Genomic DNA, 16,992 nt, shown 5'->3' with positions numbered 1-16,992 from the left:
GGAGCCTCTGTTATAAGGCACTAATCCTATTCATAAGGGTTCCATCCTCATGACATAAGTCCCTCCCTAACATAGCACCCCATCTACTAAAATTATTACATCACCTTTGAGGAGTTAGAATTTCAACATAGGAACGTTCAAACTATAGCACAGGGCTCAGAAGTAAGTTTTACTGGAACAGAATTATATTTATCTGTTATGCGTTGTTCATGATTGCTTTCTCAAACTATAATGACTGAGTTAAGTAGTTTTGATAGAGATTGCATAACCTACAAATTCATTTATAATCTGTCTTTCATATAAAAAAAAGTTTGCCAACTCTGATCTAACTCAAGTCTGTCATTTTATAGATGAGAAAAGTGAGGGATTGAAAGATAAAACTATTTTAGGTAACTCAGCAAGAATATTAAGAAATGCAGAATTAGGGCTAAAATCTAGTTTTTCTGTTCATCTTATCATGCTGAATTTAATAATAAAAATTAGTTTTAATTATACTAATCTTTTTCTTTTTTTAAGTGAGAGGAGGGGTGATAGAGAGACAGACTCCTTCGTCCAGCCTGACCTGCATCCACCTGGCAAACCCGTCTGGGGCCAATGCTCTGACCATCTGGGGCTGTGTTTCCAAACCAACCAAGCTATTCTTAGTGTCTGAGGCTGATGCTCAGATCAACTGAGCCACTGGCTGTGAGAGGGGAAGAGAGAGAGGAGGAGGAAAGGGACAGAAAGAGAGAGAGGAGGGAGAGTGTGAGAGGAAGAGAGAGAGCAGGAGGTGAGTGAGGGGAAGAGGGGGGTAGAGTGAGGGGAAGAGAGAGAGGAGGGGGAGAGGAAGAGAGAGAGCAGGGGGTGAGGGAGGGGAAGAGAGAGAGGAGGGGGAGGGGGAGGGGAAGAGAGAGAGGAGGGAGAGGGGGAGGGGGAGGGGAAGAGAAGCATATGGACACTTCTCATGTGTGCCCTGACCAGGAATTGAGCCTGAGATGTCTGTCTTCATGCTGGATCAATGATCTATCCACTGAGCCAACTGGCCAGGGCCAATTATACTAATCTTTAAATTAAAATACATAGCCTTCTTGTGCCAATTACTAGATTTACCTCAAAATCTTTGATTGCTCACATGAGCAAACATCATACAAAATAATTCATCTTGATTAACTAAAATATTTCCATCATTTATTCATTGAAATGAATTTATATTGTATTATTCTTCAATATTTTAAAACAGAGGTTACTACAGAATAAAATACTGGTAGAAATGTAATATTTTATTTAATACATCAATCAAATTAAAATATTCTCTGTTTTTAATTCACAAAGAAGTAATATATAAGACATTTAAATACTTTCAGGAAAACTGGCCACATTCAATTTTCTTACAAGAGAAGATTGACAACAGGATGAGAAATAATTGCTTAGTCTTTCTGTATTTAGTGACTAGAGCTAGACAAGGTATTTTCCAAAATGTAAGCTAAATTCAGTCTTTTGTAAAATGACACACACAAAAAAGTGTGTCTAAAGTCAAAACATCCTGTTCACATCACTAGGCAGTCTCTAATGGGTTTTCAGTAAAATTAGTCACCTACCCACTCCTTAAAATACATCTTCAAGGGGAAATCTTAAAGCAGTGGTCTCAAAAGGGGGTAATCTTGCCTCTAAAAGGATATTTATCAATCTCTTGAGGCATTTTTGGTGTCACAATGGGAGATGGAAGGCGGTACTCCTGGTGTCTAGTGGGTAAAGTCCAAAGATATTGTTAAATGCCCAACAATGCACAAGAGATAGATCACACAAAAAATATTTAGCCAGCCCCAAATGTCAATATTACTGAGGTTAAAAAATTCTATTCTAAAAGAAAATCACTAGGCTAACCTAAAACATTCAACAACTACAAATTAAACCACTAGATCCTAAATGTTCAACACATCATTTATTCATGAACTAGCACTACAGAGCAAATATTTTAAAGGATATTTGTGTGACAGCTCATTCTTTGGAATATTTTCACTAGAAGAAAGAAATGGATAAGCATGGAGATTATGCCAAAAAAACCCACAAAAAAAATTATGTACCTTTTTTCCCCAGCCATAGCTACCATTATTCATAACCAACATGTAGTAAGATAATTTTCTAATGATTCTGATCACTTCTGTAAGAAATTTATTTTGACATCAGTCAGATTTCTTCCTAGTTGGAACCCAATAACTAAGACTTCTATTTGACACCTATCCATGATACCTAGTATAGCAAAATAACCTAATACTAACACATAAAAACACATTCTAAGTCACATTTTCCCTAAAATGGAAATGCCTAGATACTTCAATAGGATTGTGCTGACATGGTTATCTCTCAACATTTGCAAAAGGCATACTTAAAGGATAAAGTAAGACTGTCTCAGCAAGATTAACAGTGTAGTTTTTCTTGTAATAATACTTTCTGTAATTCACAGTGTAACCCAGCCAACAACATTGTTAAAGGTAATAATATATTAAAGTCTTTCAGAGCACTAAACTTCAAAATGCCCTTTCACCAACATAATTCATTAGATGAGGTAATTTTAATTTCCTCAGTAAATATTTACTTTTCTTTTTAAATGTTTTTTATTTATTTATTTTAGTGAGATAGGAAGGGGGAAAGGGAGAGAGACAGGAACATTGGTCTGTTTCCATAAGTGCCCTGATATAGAACCTGTAACCTCTGCACTTTGGGACAGTGCTCTTACTAACATAGCTACCTGGTCAGGGCAGTAAATATTTTCAAAGCAGACATCTGGTGCTACCTACTTACAGTTTCTTTCCTGAATACATATTCTATTCTGTATCACTTTTACTGAGTACTAAATGTTGGTTCAATTCCTTAATTCATTTTTCAATTAGGGGAACATATGAATTACAGGGTGGGACGAAAGTAGATTTATAGTTGTGAGTACTAGAAACACAGAATTTATTCTTACTATTTTTGACTTACTGTATTATTTTCCATATGAACAACTGCAAAACAACTTTGTTCCAACCCTGTACATCACCACAAGCTATACATTATTTTTTAATTAGACAAAAATTCCAAGATCCTACAATACCATTTGGTTCTAAGTAGTGACTTCAGAGCACTGCCATCTAGAGCAGTTATCCATTTCCTCCGACATTTACCTAGTCAAGAGTAATTCATCTAACTTTCAAAATCCCTTAGTCTCTCTGCTGACAGCTGCACACATCAATTTGTCTGAGAAATAATACACTGATTTTAAGAAGATCATCAAATGAAGTAAAAGAGCTAATACTACAACATACAAAAAAATGAGGAAACATCCACTGACTTCCATGGACATGCATATAAAAAGAGTTTCCTTTTGTTTTGGAGACTGAGGGAACTTTTTCCTTAATTCATCCAGCTCACCTGAATTGAGTATTAAACTACAGCTAGGAGTTAGTTAGAAGAAGGAATGGTTCAGATTTTCCAGGCAGTTAAATTAGCTGTGCAAAAAGCCCAGCTTTATGGAATTTCATAACTTGAGGAAAGAAAAAACAAAACATAAAAGCAGAGAAGTAGAGGACATATCACTGAGGGTCTTATGCATCACAAGAAGGAGCTTAGATTTTATTCTATAGGAGAAGAATTTCAAACTTGGGAGCATCTTGGTCTTACTTTCATTTTAAGTGAGCCATTCTGATAGCTGTGGGAAGGATCAATTTGAACTGGACAGCTGCAATGTTTTGGGCTCAAGAAATAAAGGAGACTGGTGTTGGGAACTAGGAATAGACAAAAGGGGGTGAATCATAGACATATTTATGGGGAAGCCTAGCAGAACTGTATGGATGATTATGTAAGGGATGAAAGCAAAAGGCATAAACCCAGGTTTTCCAGTCTGGGCAACTTGGTGAATGGGTGGTTCCAGCAATTGGGTGAAGGTATAGAAGAAAAGGAGCAGATGTGAGGGAGCCTGCTTAGTCCAGCAATAGCTGAATAATTAGGACAGAGGATAGACTTGGTGCTCTTTCTTTGCTGCAACTTTTTCTGCCTTCAACCATCATCATGTATCATGTCTTGAAGTCAACAGGGTTAATATGCAATCTTTTCTCCTAATCCCGGGATATTACTTATCTATTCCACATTTCTAGTACTTAAATTAGCTTTCTATGCATGATCCCCTAAGAAACAATTATAAAAGTCATTCAAGGCCCTGGCCGGTTGGCTCAGCGGTAGAGCGTCGGCCTAGCATGCGGAGGACCCGGGTTCGATTCCCGGCCAGGGCACATAGGAGAAGCGCCCATTTGCTTCTCCACCCCTCCGCCGCGCCTTCCTCTCTGTCTCTCTCTTCCCCTCCCGCAGCCAAGGCTCCATTGGAGCAAAGATGGCCCGGGCGCTGGGGATGGCTCTGTGGCCTCTGCCCCAGGCGCTAGAGTGGCTCTGGTCGCAACATGGCGACACCCAAGAGGGTCGCAACATGGCGACGCCCAGGATGGGCAGAGCATCGCCCCTGGTGGGCGTGCCGGGTGGATCCTGGTCGGGCGCATGCGGGAGTCTGTCTGACTGTCTCTCCCTGTTTCCAGCTTCAGAAAAATGCAAAAAAAAAAAAAAAAAAAAAAAAAAAAAAAAGTCATTCAGTGCTCTGTGAGTATGGGGACTATCAAGATGTGGAAACATTATGAGCCCATATAGATTGAGAGAGAGATATTGGGTACTCAATTTTTAACAATAAAATAAAGATACTGAGATGTGATCATGGCAAAGGCATAATTTTATTTTTTTTATTTTTATTTATTTATTTTATTTTTATTTTTTCTGAAGCTGGAAACAGGGAGAGACAGTCAGACAGACTCCCGCATGCGCCCGACCGGGATCCACCCGGCACGCCCACCAGGGGCGACGCTCTGCCCACCAGGGGGCGATGCTCTGCCCATCCTGGGCGTCGCCATGTTGCGACCAGAGCCACTCTAGCGCCTGGGGCAGAGGCCACAGAGCCATCCCCAGCGCCGGGGCCATCTTTGCTCCAATGGAGCCTTGGCTGCGGGAGGGGAAGAGAAAGACAGAGAGGAAAGTGCGGCGGAGGGGTGGAGAAGCAAATGGGCGCTTCTCCTGTGTGCCCTGGCCGGGAATCGAACCCGGGTCCTCCGCACGCTAGGCCGATGCTCTACCGCTGAGCCAACCGGCCAGGGCCAAAGGCATAATTTTAATGAGCCAATGTCTCTTCACTGAAGTGTTACACCTCAGAAGAGATGGTCTCAAATGATACAATGCATAACATTCATTTGGGTTGCTAGTTAAAATGTGGAATAACACTTTCAAAAACACTCTTCCAAGAGCTCATTCTAGTGGATAAATCTCCCTCCAAGTAAAGCAATTCAATATATAAAATGTTGCTGTTAATGGATTTGTAAACAACAAAAATCTCCCTTCATTTATCTATCTAGCTATCTACCTTGAAAAATCTTTAATTATTTAGAGGAGAAAAGGCAACATTTACCAGTGCTATTCCTAAACTGAAATTGCTATGCACATGCCTCTGATAATGGAAGTAGAGAAAAGCCACTAGTTGGAACAGAATTCCTAAGTGCTTTTAAATATAAAATTTAGGTATGATAAATGTAAAAATTATATGTCCCCCTTCTAGGGATTTTGTTTTACCTGTCTCCACCCCACCCCACCCCACCAGTTATTACATTGTATCTTTCTCATGTGCTCAGAAGTCAAATTTATTTTTTGTTTAGCTCAATTTCCCTTATTTAATATTCAATACCAGGTATCATTTAATATTTTTTAATATAAAATTCATTTTAACTCTGAATGTAACTTTCCAAGTGAAAGCCCTGGATGGTCTTTTCCCCTGTCCCTGTCCAGAATCTCTTTCTTCCTTAGTTTCTGAGAATTGTCAGACAGAACAGGCGGTTAGCAGGAATCTCTCCTATTGTGGGCAACATCAATGGCTGCTTTGGCCTTGGCCCTCACGTGAACTGGCCACTTCTAACTTGGCACTATTATACCATTGGAATTCAAGGGACATGCACTTCAGTGACCACTACAATTTCTCGGACCATCAGAGGGAGTGTCCGATAAGGGGGGGCACGAGCAGGATGCTGCAGAATCTTGACTATGGATACCATCTTTGGGAGCTCCAGTTTACACTCATATGTCCACATAAATTCAATAGAATAGAAAAATCTAAAATTGTACATAGCATGGTTAAAACATCATGAAACTATACAGAGAAATATGTAAAGAAACCAAAAATAAAAAGAATACGGACGTTCCTGATCATGCTGACATTTACAAACCAAAACAGGGCCACTGAACTCAATTTACTTCTCTATCTGTACATAATCTTCCATGCTTCAATTCTGAAAACCCACAAACTTTTTGTTCTTAAAACTTTTTGTTCTCGCTGTTTTAACACATGATCTGTCCTGCCCAGAGGCCAACGTGAGAGGGGGCGTTCCACAGACTTTCTCTCCAGCTCAGCTCCATCTAAGGCAGCTTTTCTCAATGGGGGATCCTCCCCAGATCTGTTCACAGCAGAATCACAGGAGAGCTTGTTCAAAGGCAAAGTCCTGGGCCCACCGCCTACCTGCTGAATCAGAACCCCTGGGGTAGACTTTAATGTTTGCTTTGCTTACAAGCTCCCCAGGTGATTTCTAAGCATTCTTAGGATTTCACATATCATTCAAGTGTTTGTTTGTTCCTTTATTCTTCAATAAACATTTACTGAATATTTTTGTTAGCCACAGAATTAAACCTCTTTTTCATGTTAGACAATGGAACAGGAAAAAGGTTATAATCTAGTTGTGCTCAGATGAGCTCAAAGTGAATTGAAGTTACACCAGCAGCCTTAAAGGTGGCAGAATGTAAAGTCACGATGGCAGAGTATCTCTTTCCCTGCAGGAAGTCAACTACCAGAGAGGCAAAACCATTTCCCTTGAGACAAACCTGGTGGCCCTGGGCTTGGACCTCCCAGCTACATCCTCCCTCAGTCTCCACACACTTCCATTCTTCCTCCACAACAGAGGGCATTCAAAGTCAGCACTTTCCACAGAGATGGGAGGATTTCTTGTTGCCTCAGGAATTTCCTTCAGGCTGCCCAAGGAACATTTCACAAAAAGGCAAGTCGCATGGTCACTGTTCAGCAGTCTGAGTGGAAGCCACCATTTGAAACACACCAGATAAATGCTCTCTCTCTCTCGGGTTTTAGTTAGGGCACATTTTCTTTTCTTTCTCTCATTCCGTTAAAGGGAATCTGAGGCTGATGTGCTGAGACTATGAGACGAAAGTTTCTTTATTACTAGGCTCTTACAATTCTGCCTAACAATACACTGTGTTTTCATAAAAGCAATTTATTCTTCATTTCTCATCCTTAAGGCATTTAGTGGAATTGGCCAATAACAAGTTTCCTGATCTCGTTCGCTACCATTCACCAGCACGTCCAGATATATCAGGTATGTGTTTCCGCTCTTCCTGTAGAAACGTAACTGCTCCTTATTGGCATATGGTTCATTGATATCGTTTTACCTGCCATGTATACATATAGAATTTTAAGTGTCTAAGGAAGACTGTGAAAGTCATAAATTTAAAACACAAATTTAAATGAATCTAAGAGAACCCAAAAGGGAAGTCAGTTTCTGGAATGCCTGGCATCAAATGTAGAAGACAAATCCAATTCATTTTGTCACTAGGATCTTGCTATGCTTAAGAAACAATATAATGGAAACTGATTACCATTATATGGAATTACAGAGGTAGAAAACTTTGGTACGTGGGCAGAATTTATGATCTAGTAGCCTAACCTGATCACTACGCTTTTCATTATTTTCTTTCATCTTTTTCTGACATTGTTCAAAGTGAGCAAAATCATACTGTTTTTCAGTATAGAACTTTGAAAACCCTAAAATCATACTGATCTTTTGGTGTCCAATGATCTTTTAGTTTCCAATAGCAAACATGCTTTAACATGTTACAAATTATGCTACAAGTACAGAGCTTTCCTGTCCCTCGACGCAGTCTATTTTTCAGAAGCCTTTCCTTTATTAAGTCCACCAAGACTTCAATACAAAGAAAGTTCTCAGCCCTAAGATTAATCTTCAAATTCAATACAAGTTACCAATAAGGTTTCCCAAATAAAACAATGGCAGAGGCAGATCTGATCATGAACATGAAATATGATAAGAACCACTTATCACTGAAACAAACTTTACTTTTTTGTGATTAATAGCAAGATGAAATCTTGAAACACAGAAGAATAAAGAAAACAATCAAAGATAAGTAGTTGAGAAAGGGTCCCCTTTGAAATATATCTATTAGAAAACAGCTTGTCTTCTGGCTATCATCACCATGTGCTGTCCAGAAATTCATTTTCAAATCTCATTTCCAAATGCAATCAATCCCAAATTCAAAATCTAAGTTGGTTAGCATGTTCAAAATTTGCTCTGAGGTGGACAAAACAACAAATGAGATGTTTTCAGAAGGAATAAGTGGTATATTCCAACATCTACTGGGTGTAATTTATGCTTCAGATAGTGGTCTTTCCCTTCTGATTCTTTAGGTTCTTGTTTCTATTAGGAAATGAGAAATACAGAAAACAGGGTTGTGAAGCCATTTCTAAACATTAGCATGCTACTAAAATAAAGTTAGCAAAGAAACACACATTTTCAAGGAAAGACTAGTAAGGAAAATTGGCTTGAGCCCAGTCTGTCAGAAATGGTGAGTGATCAGGGTTTAGCCAAATTTGATCATGTCACCATGCCCCACAGTGGATTTACTGAGTAAGGGCACTAGAAAGGGCACTCGCATTAGAAAAATGCTTGGAAGAGAAAAAAATTACCTGTTGAATAGGAGAATTTGGGTTTGTTAGCTTAGGATTTCAATAGACTCCTGGATACCCAGAGAATTTATCCATCAAATTAACATGGTAGTGGGAGTGTGTGGGAGGTAGAGCAATAGACTGTGAGGGGAGGGAGGAAACAGAAAGTAAGAAAAAAATTCAGAATTATTATTATTCAATATTTCATTTTTAGACTAAGCCAAGAAAAGCATTGGCCAAAAGATGCAAATAATCACTCATGAACTTTCATTTCACTTTACATAGAAAAGCCAGGCAAGAATATATAGGTGTTTGCAAAGCAAAGACAGGGCAGCAACAACCCAGAAGAGGGGGAACTTATATAACATCCACATCCAGAATGTTGATACTACAATTACTCTTATACAAAAGCAGTTTTCATCTCTTTGTAAGTATTGCTGAAAGAATTCGGTACCGATTCATTTTTTTTAAGAGCTTGAAATATGCTCAATATCTGAAGTCTCCTAGGATAGCTATGATCTTCCAAAAATCCAGATGTCAATTTGGAAAATAAGTTCTCTAGTAAAACACACCCTGTCTTCCAGATATTGAGAGAATTGGAAGGATACTCACTAATGTACTTTATTGGATGAATTGTTATAAAGCACCATGTTAATAAAGGATGTTAATAAAGCATGGTAGATTTGAACTGTATGCCAACAGTATTGGTGTACTACTGACAATGTCTACTGATAAACAGCATGGACAGTACTTTTAATTAAAAAAGATGACAGGTTTTCTAAAGATAATCTACCTCAAACAAATACTTCTCTGATGGTTTTATGACAAGTAAATGATTAATTACATTTTCCATTAGAAAACAAGATAATTATTTAATAATATGTCAAGGGTGGTATACACACGCCTATTAAGATCATGGTGTTAAGTTAAAAGGCATTCTTTTGGGGTAAAGCCAATGACTGACTTTAACTGGAAAATGCTTCCCATTACACATCAAATTGTTAGAAGCAATCTTCACAATCATACTTGGATTTGCCAAGACATTCTTTGCCCCAGACCCTTGATTCAGTAGTGATTCTGGAGGAAAATTTATATTTGTTTGTTAGTTCCCTGGTTTCATTCTTTTTCATGTCCCATCACACACATGGTTCCCATACAGGAGAAGCATTTACATCCAAAAAAGCTTTTCTTCCAGTCCCCATCCCCAAACCTGCTTTTCTTCTTTAATAATCTTGGGGAGGCAAAGCCTCACTGTGACAACAAAATGATAGGGGTTTGTATGGGTCATGGGAGGCAGTTTGTGTTGAACAGAATAAGGAGAACTCATGGGTGGCTTGGCCTGTGGTGGCGCAGTGGATAGAGCATCAACCTGGAATGCAGAGGTTGCCTGGTCAAGGCACATATGACAAGCAACAAGCAAGCAATGAACAAGTAAAGTGAAGCAAATATGAGTCAATACTCACTCCTCCCCTTTCTCTCCTCTCTCTGTAGAATTAATAAAATAAAATCTTTAAAAAAAAAAGAAAGAAAACTCAGAGGGTGGGTAATAAATGCTCTGTTGTGAAAAGCCACTTGGCTATACAAAACTAATTGTCCACATCAAACTTGACTCAACCAGAACACAGCCTCAGGGAAAACAAACAAACAAATCATCGCAAGTATAGTTTATTCAGGTCTAATTCTTTAATCTTTCATTGTGGCTGATTGGATTCAATGTCCAGTGATCATTAAATCAAAACATCGTATTAGAATGAAAAGGAGAATTAAGAACTTTGCCAGGGCTTTTTAACTTCTTGGCCATGGGACATCCAGAAATTAGCTCTTTTCCCAAATAAATGTTACCATGTACTCTTTCCTAGGGGGGGTGGGAATACTTGATTTCTGCACCCTTTAAATTGCATTTGCATCTCTTTCCCTACAAGGCACATGATAAAGGCAAATTATTATGAAGCTGTGGGGGCTTGTTCAGTATCTTTCATGGATTTGCTTCTGGAAGGAGGAGGGCTGCAGGCACAGGGTAGCAATCCTTGCTCAGGTGTACGTAGTACCATTCTTTTGTGTAACTCAGAGCTCAAGAGAGCTAGAGGCAGACGTTCAGTATATATTTAACAATACTTTTCCACTACTGACTTCACTTAGGAGACTAAAATTATCACACAGTTTTAAAAATAATCAAGAACACTAAAAAAGTCACAATCTGATGAGGCTTATTCTTTGTCTTTACCTGAGCAACCACCTAAGGACACAGGACTTTTAAAATAATGAGGAGAATCCTTTGTTCTCTCAGGTTCCATTTAAAGGGAAACTAGGTCGAAGGGCTTCCCCAGGGAAGGGAAAAAAAGCCCTGTAGCCAAACACAGGGGAGTAAAAGATTTCACTTCCACTACTGCTCCCACCCTCCCAAAGAAGTTAATTAATTCTATTTTAGGGATATTTGGGAGGGGTGGGGGAAGCACTCAGGAAGCCCATTCTCTGCGACCATAATCTCATTCTCTAATGTGGCTCAGACCATCGGCTCCTCCCTGATACCATGGGGTGAGGGGCGCTGAGAACCCCTCTCAAACCACGGACAACAGAGCTAGCACTGCATGCATTTCTGCTCCCCAAAATGTGCGTCCTGGCCCGAGTGCGAAGTTGGGCATTGAGACCTGAAAAGCACGATTAGAGCCATTCAAAGCAGCAAGTTACAGTACCTTAAGAAGTCTGACAGACGGGAGAAAGGCTGCGTGGCACAGCTTCCGGATGGTCCAGTTTAGGGGTCGAGGAGCATCAGTTTGATTCATGACCCCTTCAAAATTCCACCAGAAAAACCAGAAACTGCAAACCTGAGCAATGCCTAGAAAATAAATAGTCCCCCACGACCCTGGCATCCCATGGTCATCTTCACATCTGCAAATTCCATCAGGGCAGAGGCTTCTTGGAACTTGGGAGACTAGTCAAGTGGCGTTGCCTGAGCCACTGAACCTTCTTGAGAGAGCCACCTCCCCTCTGCCTGCAGCCGTGCTCATGCATACCAAATGTGTCTGAATGGAGGCACACTGCCTGCTGCTTCAGGGAGGGGATGCACGGTTTTGAGGAAGAGGGGCAGCCTGCACGAAACAGCCTGTGGTCGGAGTCAGAGCAGCCTGCTCAGAATGCACGCTCCCTCTCCCGCTCTCCTCCCCGTAAATGCAGGGCAGGCATTGGGGGAGAACCCGGGGCATTTGGTCTGTTCGCTTGGTTTGGGGGGGAGCCAGGAAGAGAGGAGAAGGGAACATCAATAAAGCCAGAATGGGGAACTTGCACTTTCTTGCACAAAGCATCTTTGAGGGGCTGGAAACTGGCACAGGGGGAGGGGCTAGGACACAGAAGGAGAAGGGATGCCTCTGAATGACAAGATAAACACTTTGCTTTTGATTTATGAGACAATAAATTGCGAGCCATTGTCAAATGGATCTATATTAAAAAGGATCTCAGTCATGTTCTGGGGTTTTTTATTAACTGTGACTGACAGTCCTCACCCTGATATGTACATTCTATAGATGACAGACGGCAGAAAGAAAAGCAAAGTAACATACACCCCGGGAGCTGTGAGTTATTCCTTTCATAGAAAGCAGTGTAAACTAGTGTATGTTTGTCTATCTTTTAAACATGGCAGTTTCTAAATTGGGGGTTTTCCCCTTTTGGAAAGCTACTTGATACTCTTCCTCTGCGACAAAAGTTTAACCCTGGAGGTGCCAATTGAAATGCTTTTCTATAAAAGATGGAGTTTCCTGAAGTGGATTCCCACCCCCATCATTTTTTAACGATGGCTTTAAGAGAGAGTTGCTGTGTTAGCATATACTGTCTTTAGAGATCCTGTGGTGAGAGAATAAAGGGGAGTTTTTCGAATTGAAGGTAGAAATCGGATAATTCCAGTTAAAGTAGTGAAGTTCGGTGGCTGGGCACTTGAATTCCCCCATGCTCCCAGACATCAGAACTCAGTGGGTGCAGGTGACTGACTGCTACCCAGGAGAATGCCCACATCCTTAAAACATTGCTATCTTACTTATTTTTTTCTCTCTATATCCCTCCATATGACTATACTTATTTCTTGTTTCTAATCAACTTGAAGAGACTGGTAAATCCCAGATTCATGACTACTACGCATTCTGAAGAAGAATGGGGTAAGAGCAGATGTGATGTACAGGGAACCTGCTGTCATTCAGGATTTGGGAAAATGTGGATGCTCCCTAGAGTGTAATAAACACCTGGCATACTGCACTACAACACTATTTCCCTCACAATGGTCCCGTGTTCCAAATCTAAGGACACTGTTGCAGAAAATCTAGTCAACTGGTGAAATCCAAACCGTTGACTTGCCTTGTATAATAAAATTCATGCATCTGATAATCTTCTATTAAACAGCATTATTTTAAGAGACCTCCTATACAGTGAGTTTATTTTTTGTCACCATTCTATTTCCATACAGGATGAAAGGTAGCTTAAAAAAAAATAACAGCTAACATGTCAGCCACTGTGCTAGGCACTCTAAATGCATTATATACGTTCATGCTGGTGACAATCTTATGAAGTAGATGCTATTGTCCTATATCCAGTTTACAGATTAAGCAATTGAGGTCTTGAGAAATTAGTAACAGCCCTAAAATACATTACAATTGAAACCACTTTACCAGACTACAAAGATAAGCTTTCTCTTCTTTCCTATTTTTTTTCATAAGTAAGGAGGCCAGAGCAATAAAGCCACTGTCTCAATTTGCTGGTGATTTAACCTGATAAAAGCATTGAGGTAAAAAAAAAAAAGATCTTGAAGAAGAAATGCTCAGCATTTCTTTCAGATTATTCCTTTGGTATGACACTGATGTAGTCGTTAACACAATGAATTCTGAAATCAGGCTGCATAGTTCACATTCTCATTTTGACCCTGGCCTTGAGCTATTTACTCACCTACTCTGTGCCTTAGAGTCCTCATCTATAAAACAAAAGACACAAATAAAATCACACACCTAGGACTGTTGTGAAGATTAATGAGTTAATATCAGTGAAGGACTTAAGCACAGTGCCTGGTACATACTAAGTCTCTTGTACCATGATTTACCTTCTAGGCAGCATGTGCTGCTATTGAGGACAGAATCTACCATTAATTTCCAGTAAGTAAAGTACAATTGTGCACACTTATATACCAGATAATAAAGTCAAGCTAGACAGAATTAAACTTGAATGCTTCTGATGAGTGACCACAAGTTTAATAAATACGGTAAAGAGGAAGGTGGGAGATTAGGAGGACAGTATAGGTTTCCTCAGGCTATATTGCAGAGTGGTATTCATCAGATGGCAAAATGTTGCCTTTAGTTAGGCTCCAAGTGTTCAGCCTTTCTAAGCTATTAAATGCTATTAAGTGGTTCCGTTGCGGTTGTGAGAAGCCTGCTTCATGAAAATGCTAAACCACTGCTTTTCCCCTCCCTTGCTCTTTGGTGTTCCAATACATTAAGGACCCCACAAAAATGACAGTATCCTTCTGAAAACACACATCCTTTATCCCCCAAACCCCTTTAATTTTCACTGAACAACTTTGGTCAAAGGGAAGAGTTAGGAACTTTGTGGCCTGGGGAGGTGGGAGGATTCACAGCCCGCTGTACAGCAATTAGAAGAGAGAAGCACAAAAAACCTCCGGAGAATTGATTTGGAGATTACACTGCAAAAGTGGTAGAGATCAAAGAAGGATGACAGTATGTGAGAGGAGGTTTTTCTTCCACTGTTGGAGTAGTTTGTGCCAGAACTATTTGCTATCGAAACATCAAAAGCAGGATTTTCATGACCTCCTCACCCCCAACTTTCAGGAAAGGATATTTTCAAATGGAATGATGCTTTCCTGGGTTTTAGAGAGGAGTCTAAACAAGGAAAGAGCAAAGAGAAGCAAGCCCAGCCTCAGAAGTTAGCATTTCATAAATTCAAAATGTTCATTTATAAATTTTATGAATGTGTTTATAAATCTACAGAACAAATTCTATTGGACTTAAAAGTCTGGCATGAGCTGGAAGTATCCTAAAACATAGCAAACCCAGCACATCAAATCTCTGCACTCCAAAGCCTGCCCTGAACAAGCTAATTCTCTCCCAGGCTATGTAAACCTACTTTCCACTAATCATTATTTTTTATTTACTGTGTAAATGATGCTAAATTTAAGAACCATGATAGGATGGAGCTTCCTTAATGCTGACAATAAGCCACAGTATAGACATTGCACATTTTTCTTTTGAAAACCATGTTCCCTCTCTTTAAAAACATAATGGCAGTCTCAGTGTAGCGTCGCACCACCTGGGACACTGTCTTCTTTTATAACCCTTAGATATAAAAGGGGCTGACCTTTGAAAATCTAAGAAAACAGAAAGAAAATGAAATGGTGACCCAGGTAGTTCACGGTGTTCCAAAACCTCCTGCTGAAATGTGTTTTCTGTATAGAACACTAAAAAAAAATGTTCCAGTGTAATTTTTCAAGTTTGTTATTATAACATTGGAATTTATAAGTACCTGGACATTAATTGAACAGATATTTTTGGGCTCTAATATATGAATGTAGTATAAATAATGTAGAAGAATAATATTCATGCATCCCAGGGAAATATCAGTACCAGACCATTGGTGAGCCTTTGCATATAACTTCAATGCCTCTATATTTCATAATCTCAGCATTAACATCTTGCTTGCCTTATGACTGGCCTCAGTTATTAGATTTGCTATGTTTGATAATTCACCATTTTTTATCAGAAAGTAATTTGTGTTGTAAGCTCTATGGCAATTTATCATTATTTGTTGTTCAAATTTTTTTAAAAAGTATGCTTTCCTGTTTCTTCCCTTTAACTACACTCAAATACTGTAAATGTTTTAGGAATTTTTAGATACTTCTACAATATTTTCAAAAACATTAAATCTCTTTATAGATTCCATTGACCTAAAGAACAATTCTTAATTATTTTTAAATATGTGCTCTTGAAATAGATAAATAATTTTTCTTTACTTAATTTTCTCCTTTTGGCATTTATATAGGTAATAGATTCTAGGATACATTAAAAATCTATCAAAATAAACGATTCACATTGTTAAGTAGCATAAACAGCATTTATTCTGTGTAGAACAAAAATACCTCAGAATTAGAATAGTTGTCTTCTTTGTTTACTCCCTAGTTATTGGGGTCTCACCACCTGTACCTTGTCTGCTGCTCCCTGCCCCCCCACCCCCATGTACACCTCCAGTGACAGAGATCCCGGCAGTTTTCAAGGCAGCCCATTCAGTGGTTGGACAGCTCTAGGTGACGGAAAGTTCTTCCTAAAAATGAAATAAAAGGTGCCTCCCTGTAACCTCCAAGTTGAGTTTCTCTTCTAGAGAGTGTTCCTCCAAGTATAGAATGACAGGCAACAAGTGCCACTCAATCCTCTTCTCTGCATTGAACATCTTGGTCCTTAAATCATTCTGCACATGTTGGAGGATAGTTATTTAAAACCCTCTTCAGGGCTAGAGTCAATAATATGTTATGGGGCACTTTAAATATAATAGTGTCTAATCCTCTTAAATCCTTTGACTTACATCCCCTAAATTCCTTTAGGGATCTTCAAGGCGAAAGTCAGTAGTAATTTAGCTCCTTTTAAAAATGTTTTTCATGAAGTTTACTCAATTTCAGTTTAAGTAAAAGCTGATTTCCCCCACCCCCCTCACCCACACTCAAAGCAATTGTGCCAAACAGAACCTCTGCTGCAGAGTTCCCTCCATTATAGCTGAAGCCTAAATGATTGTAACTTCTTACTTTGCTTTTCCTTTTGTTTTGTTTTTGTTTTTTACCCTGATTCAGAAAGGAGGTAGCGATATGCCCTGCCTAATGGGAAGCCCATGCTTGTGTCAAAAAATGGGCAGGGATTGGATCTTCTGTGCTTCCTTCTCCCTATCTTTACTTGGTAGTTTTAGTGGTCAGACTAAAGACTGAATTCAAAGTCAAATCCTACCTCTTCTTTTAATTTTTTTTTTAAGTGAGAGGAGGGGAGACAGAGATAAAGAGAGACTCCTGCATTCCCTAAACCAAAATCCACCCAGTAACCACCATCAGGGCTGATGCTTGAATCAACCGAGCTATCTTCAGTGCCTGAGGCCAATTCTTGGACAACTAAGCCACTGGCTGTGAGAGGGGAAGAGGAAGAGAAGGGGAAGAGGGAGGAGTAGAGAAGCAGATGGTCACTTCT

The 16,992-nt window shown here is 39.5% G+C and overlaps 1 protein-coding gene across 6 annotated transcripts in view; it reads right to left on the bottom strand.

The window, feature by feature from the left end:
• TRPM3 (transient receptor potential cation channel subfamily M member 3) overlaps positions 1-11,800 on the bottom strand; it is a 542,782-nt gene extending 530,982 nt beyond the window's left edge. For 3 of the 6 annotated variants that reach the window (XM_066257103.1, XM_066257105.1, XM_066257106.1), the window contains exon 1: positions 11,476-11,800. In XM_066257103.1, the coding sequence (XP_066113200.1) occupies positions 11,476-11,652 (177 nt within the window). In that variant the 5' untranslated portion in view covers positions 11,653-11,800. The remainder of the gene's footprint in view (positions 1-11,475) is intronic. The other 3 variants (XM_066257107.1, XM_066257108.1, XM_066257104.1) reach the window with 2 other exon arrangements.
• Positions 11,801-16,992: the final 5,192 nt, after the last annotated feature.

Source organism: Saccopteryx bilineata, chromosome 2, assembly GCF_036850765.1.
Source record: "Saccopteryx bilineata isolate mSacBil1 chromosome 2, mSacBil1_pri_phased_curated, whole genome shotgun sequence".
NCBI classification, from domain to species: domain Eukaryota; kingdom Metazoa; phylum Chordata; class Mammalia; order Chiroptera; family Emballonuridae; genus Saccopteryx; species Saccopteryx bilineata.
The sequence above is the reverse complement of the archived record's forward strand: the minus strand, read 5'-3'. Positions and strand labels throughout refer to the sequence as shown.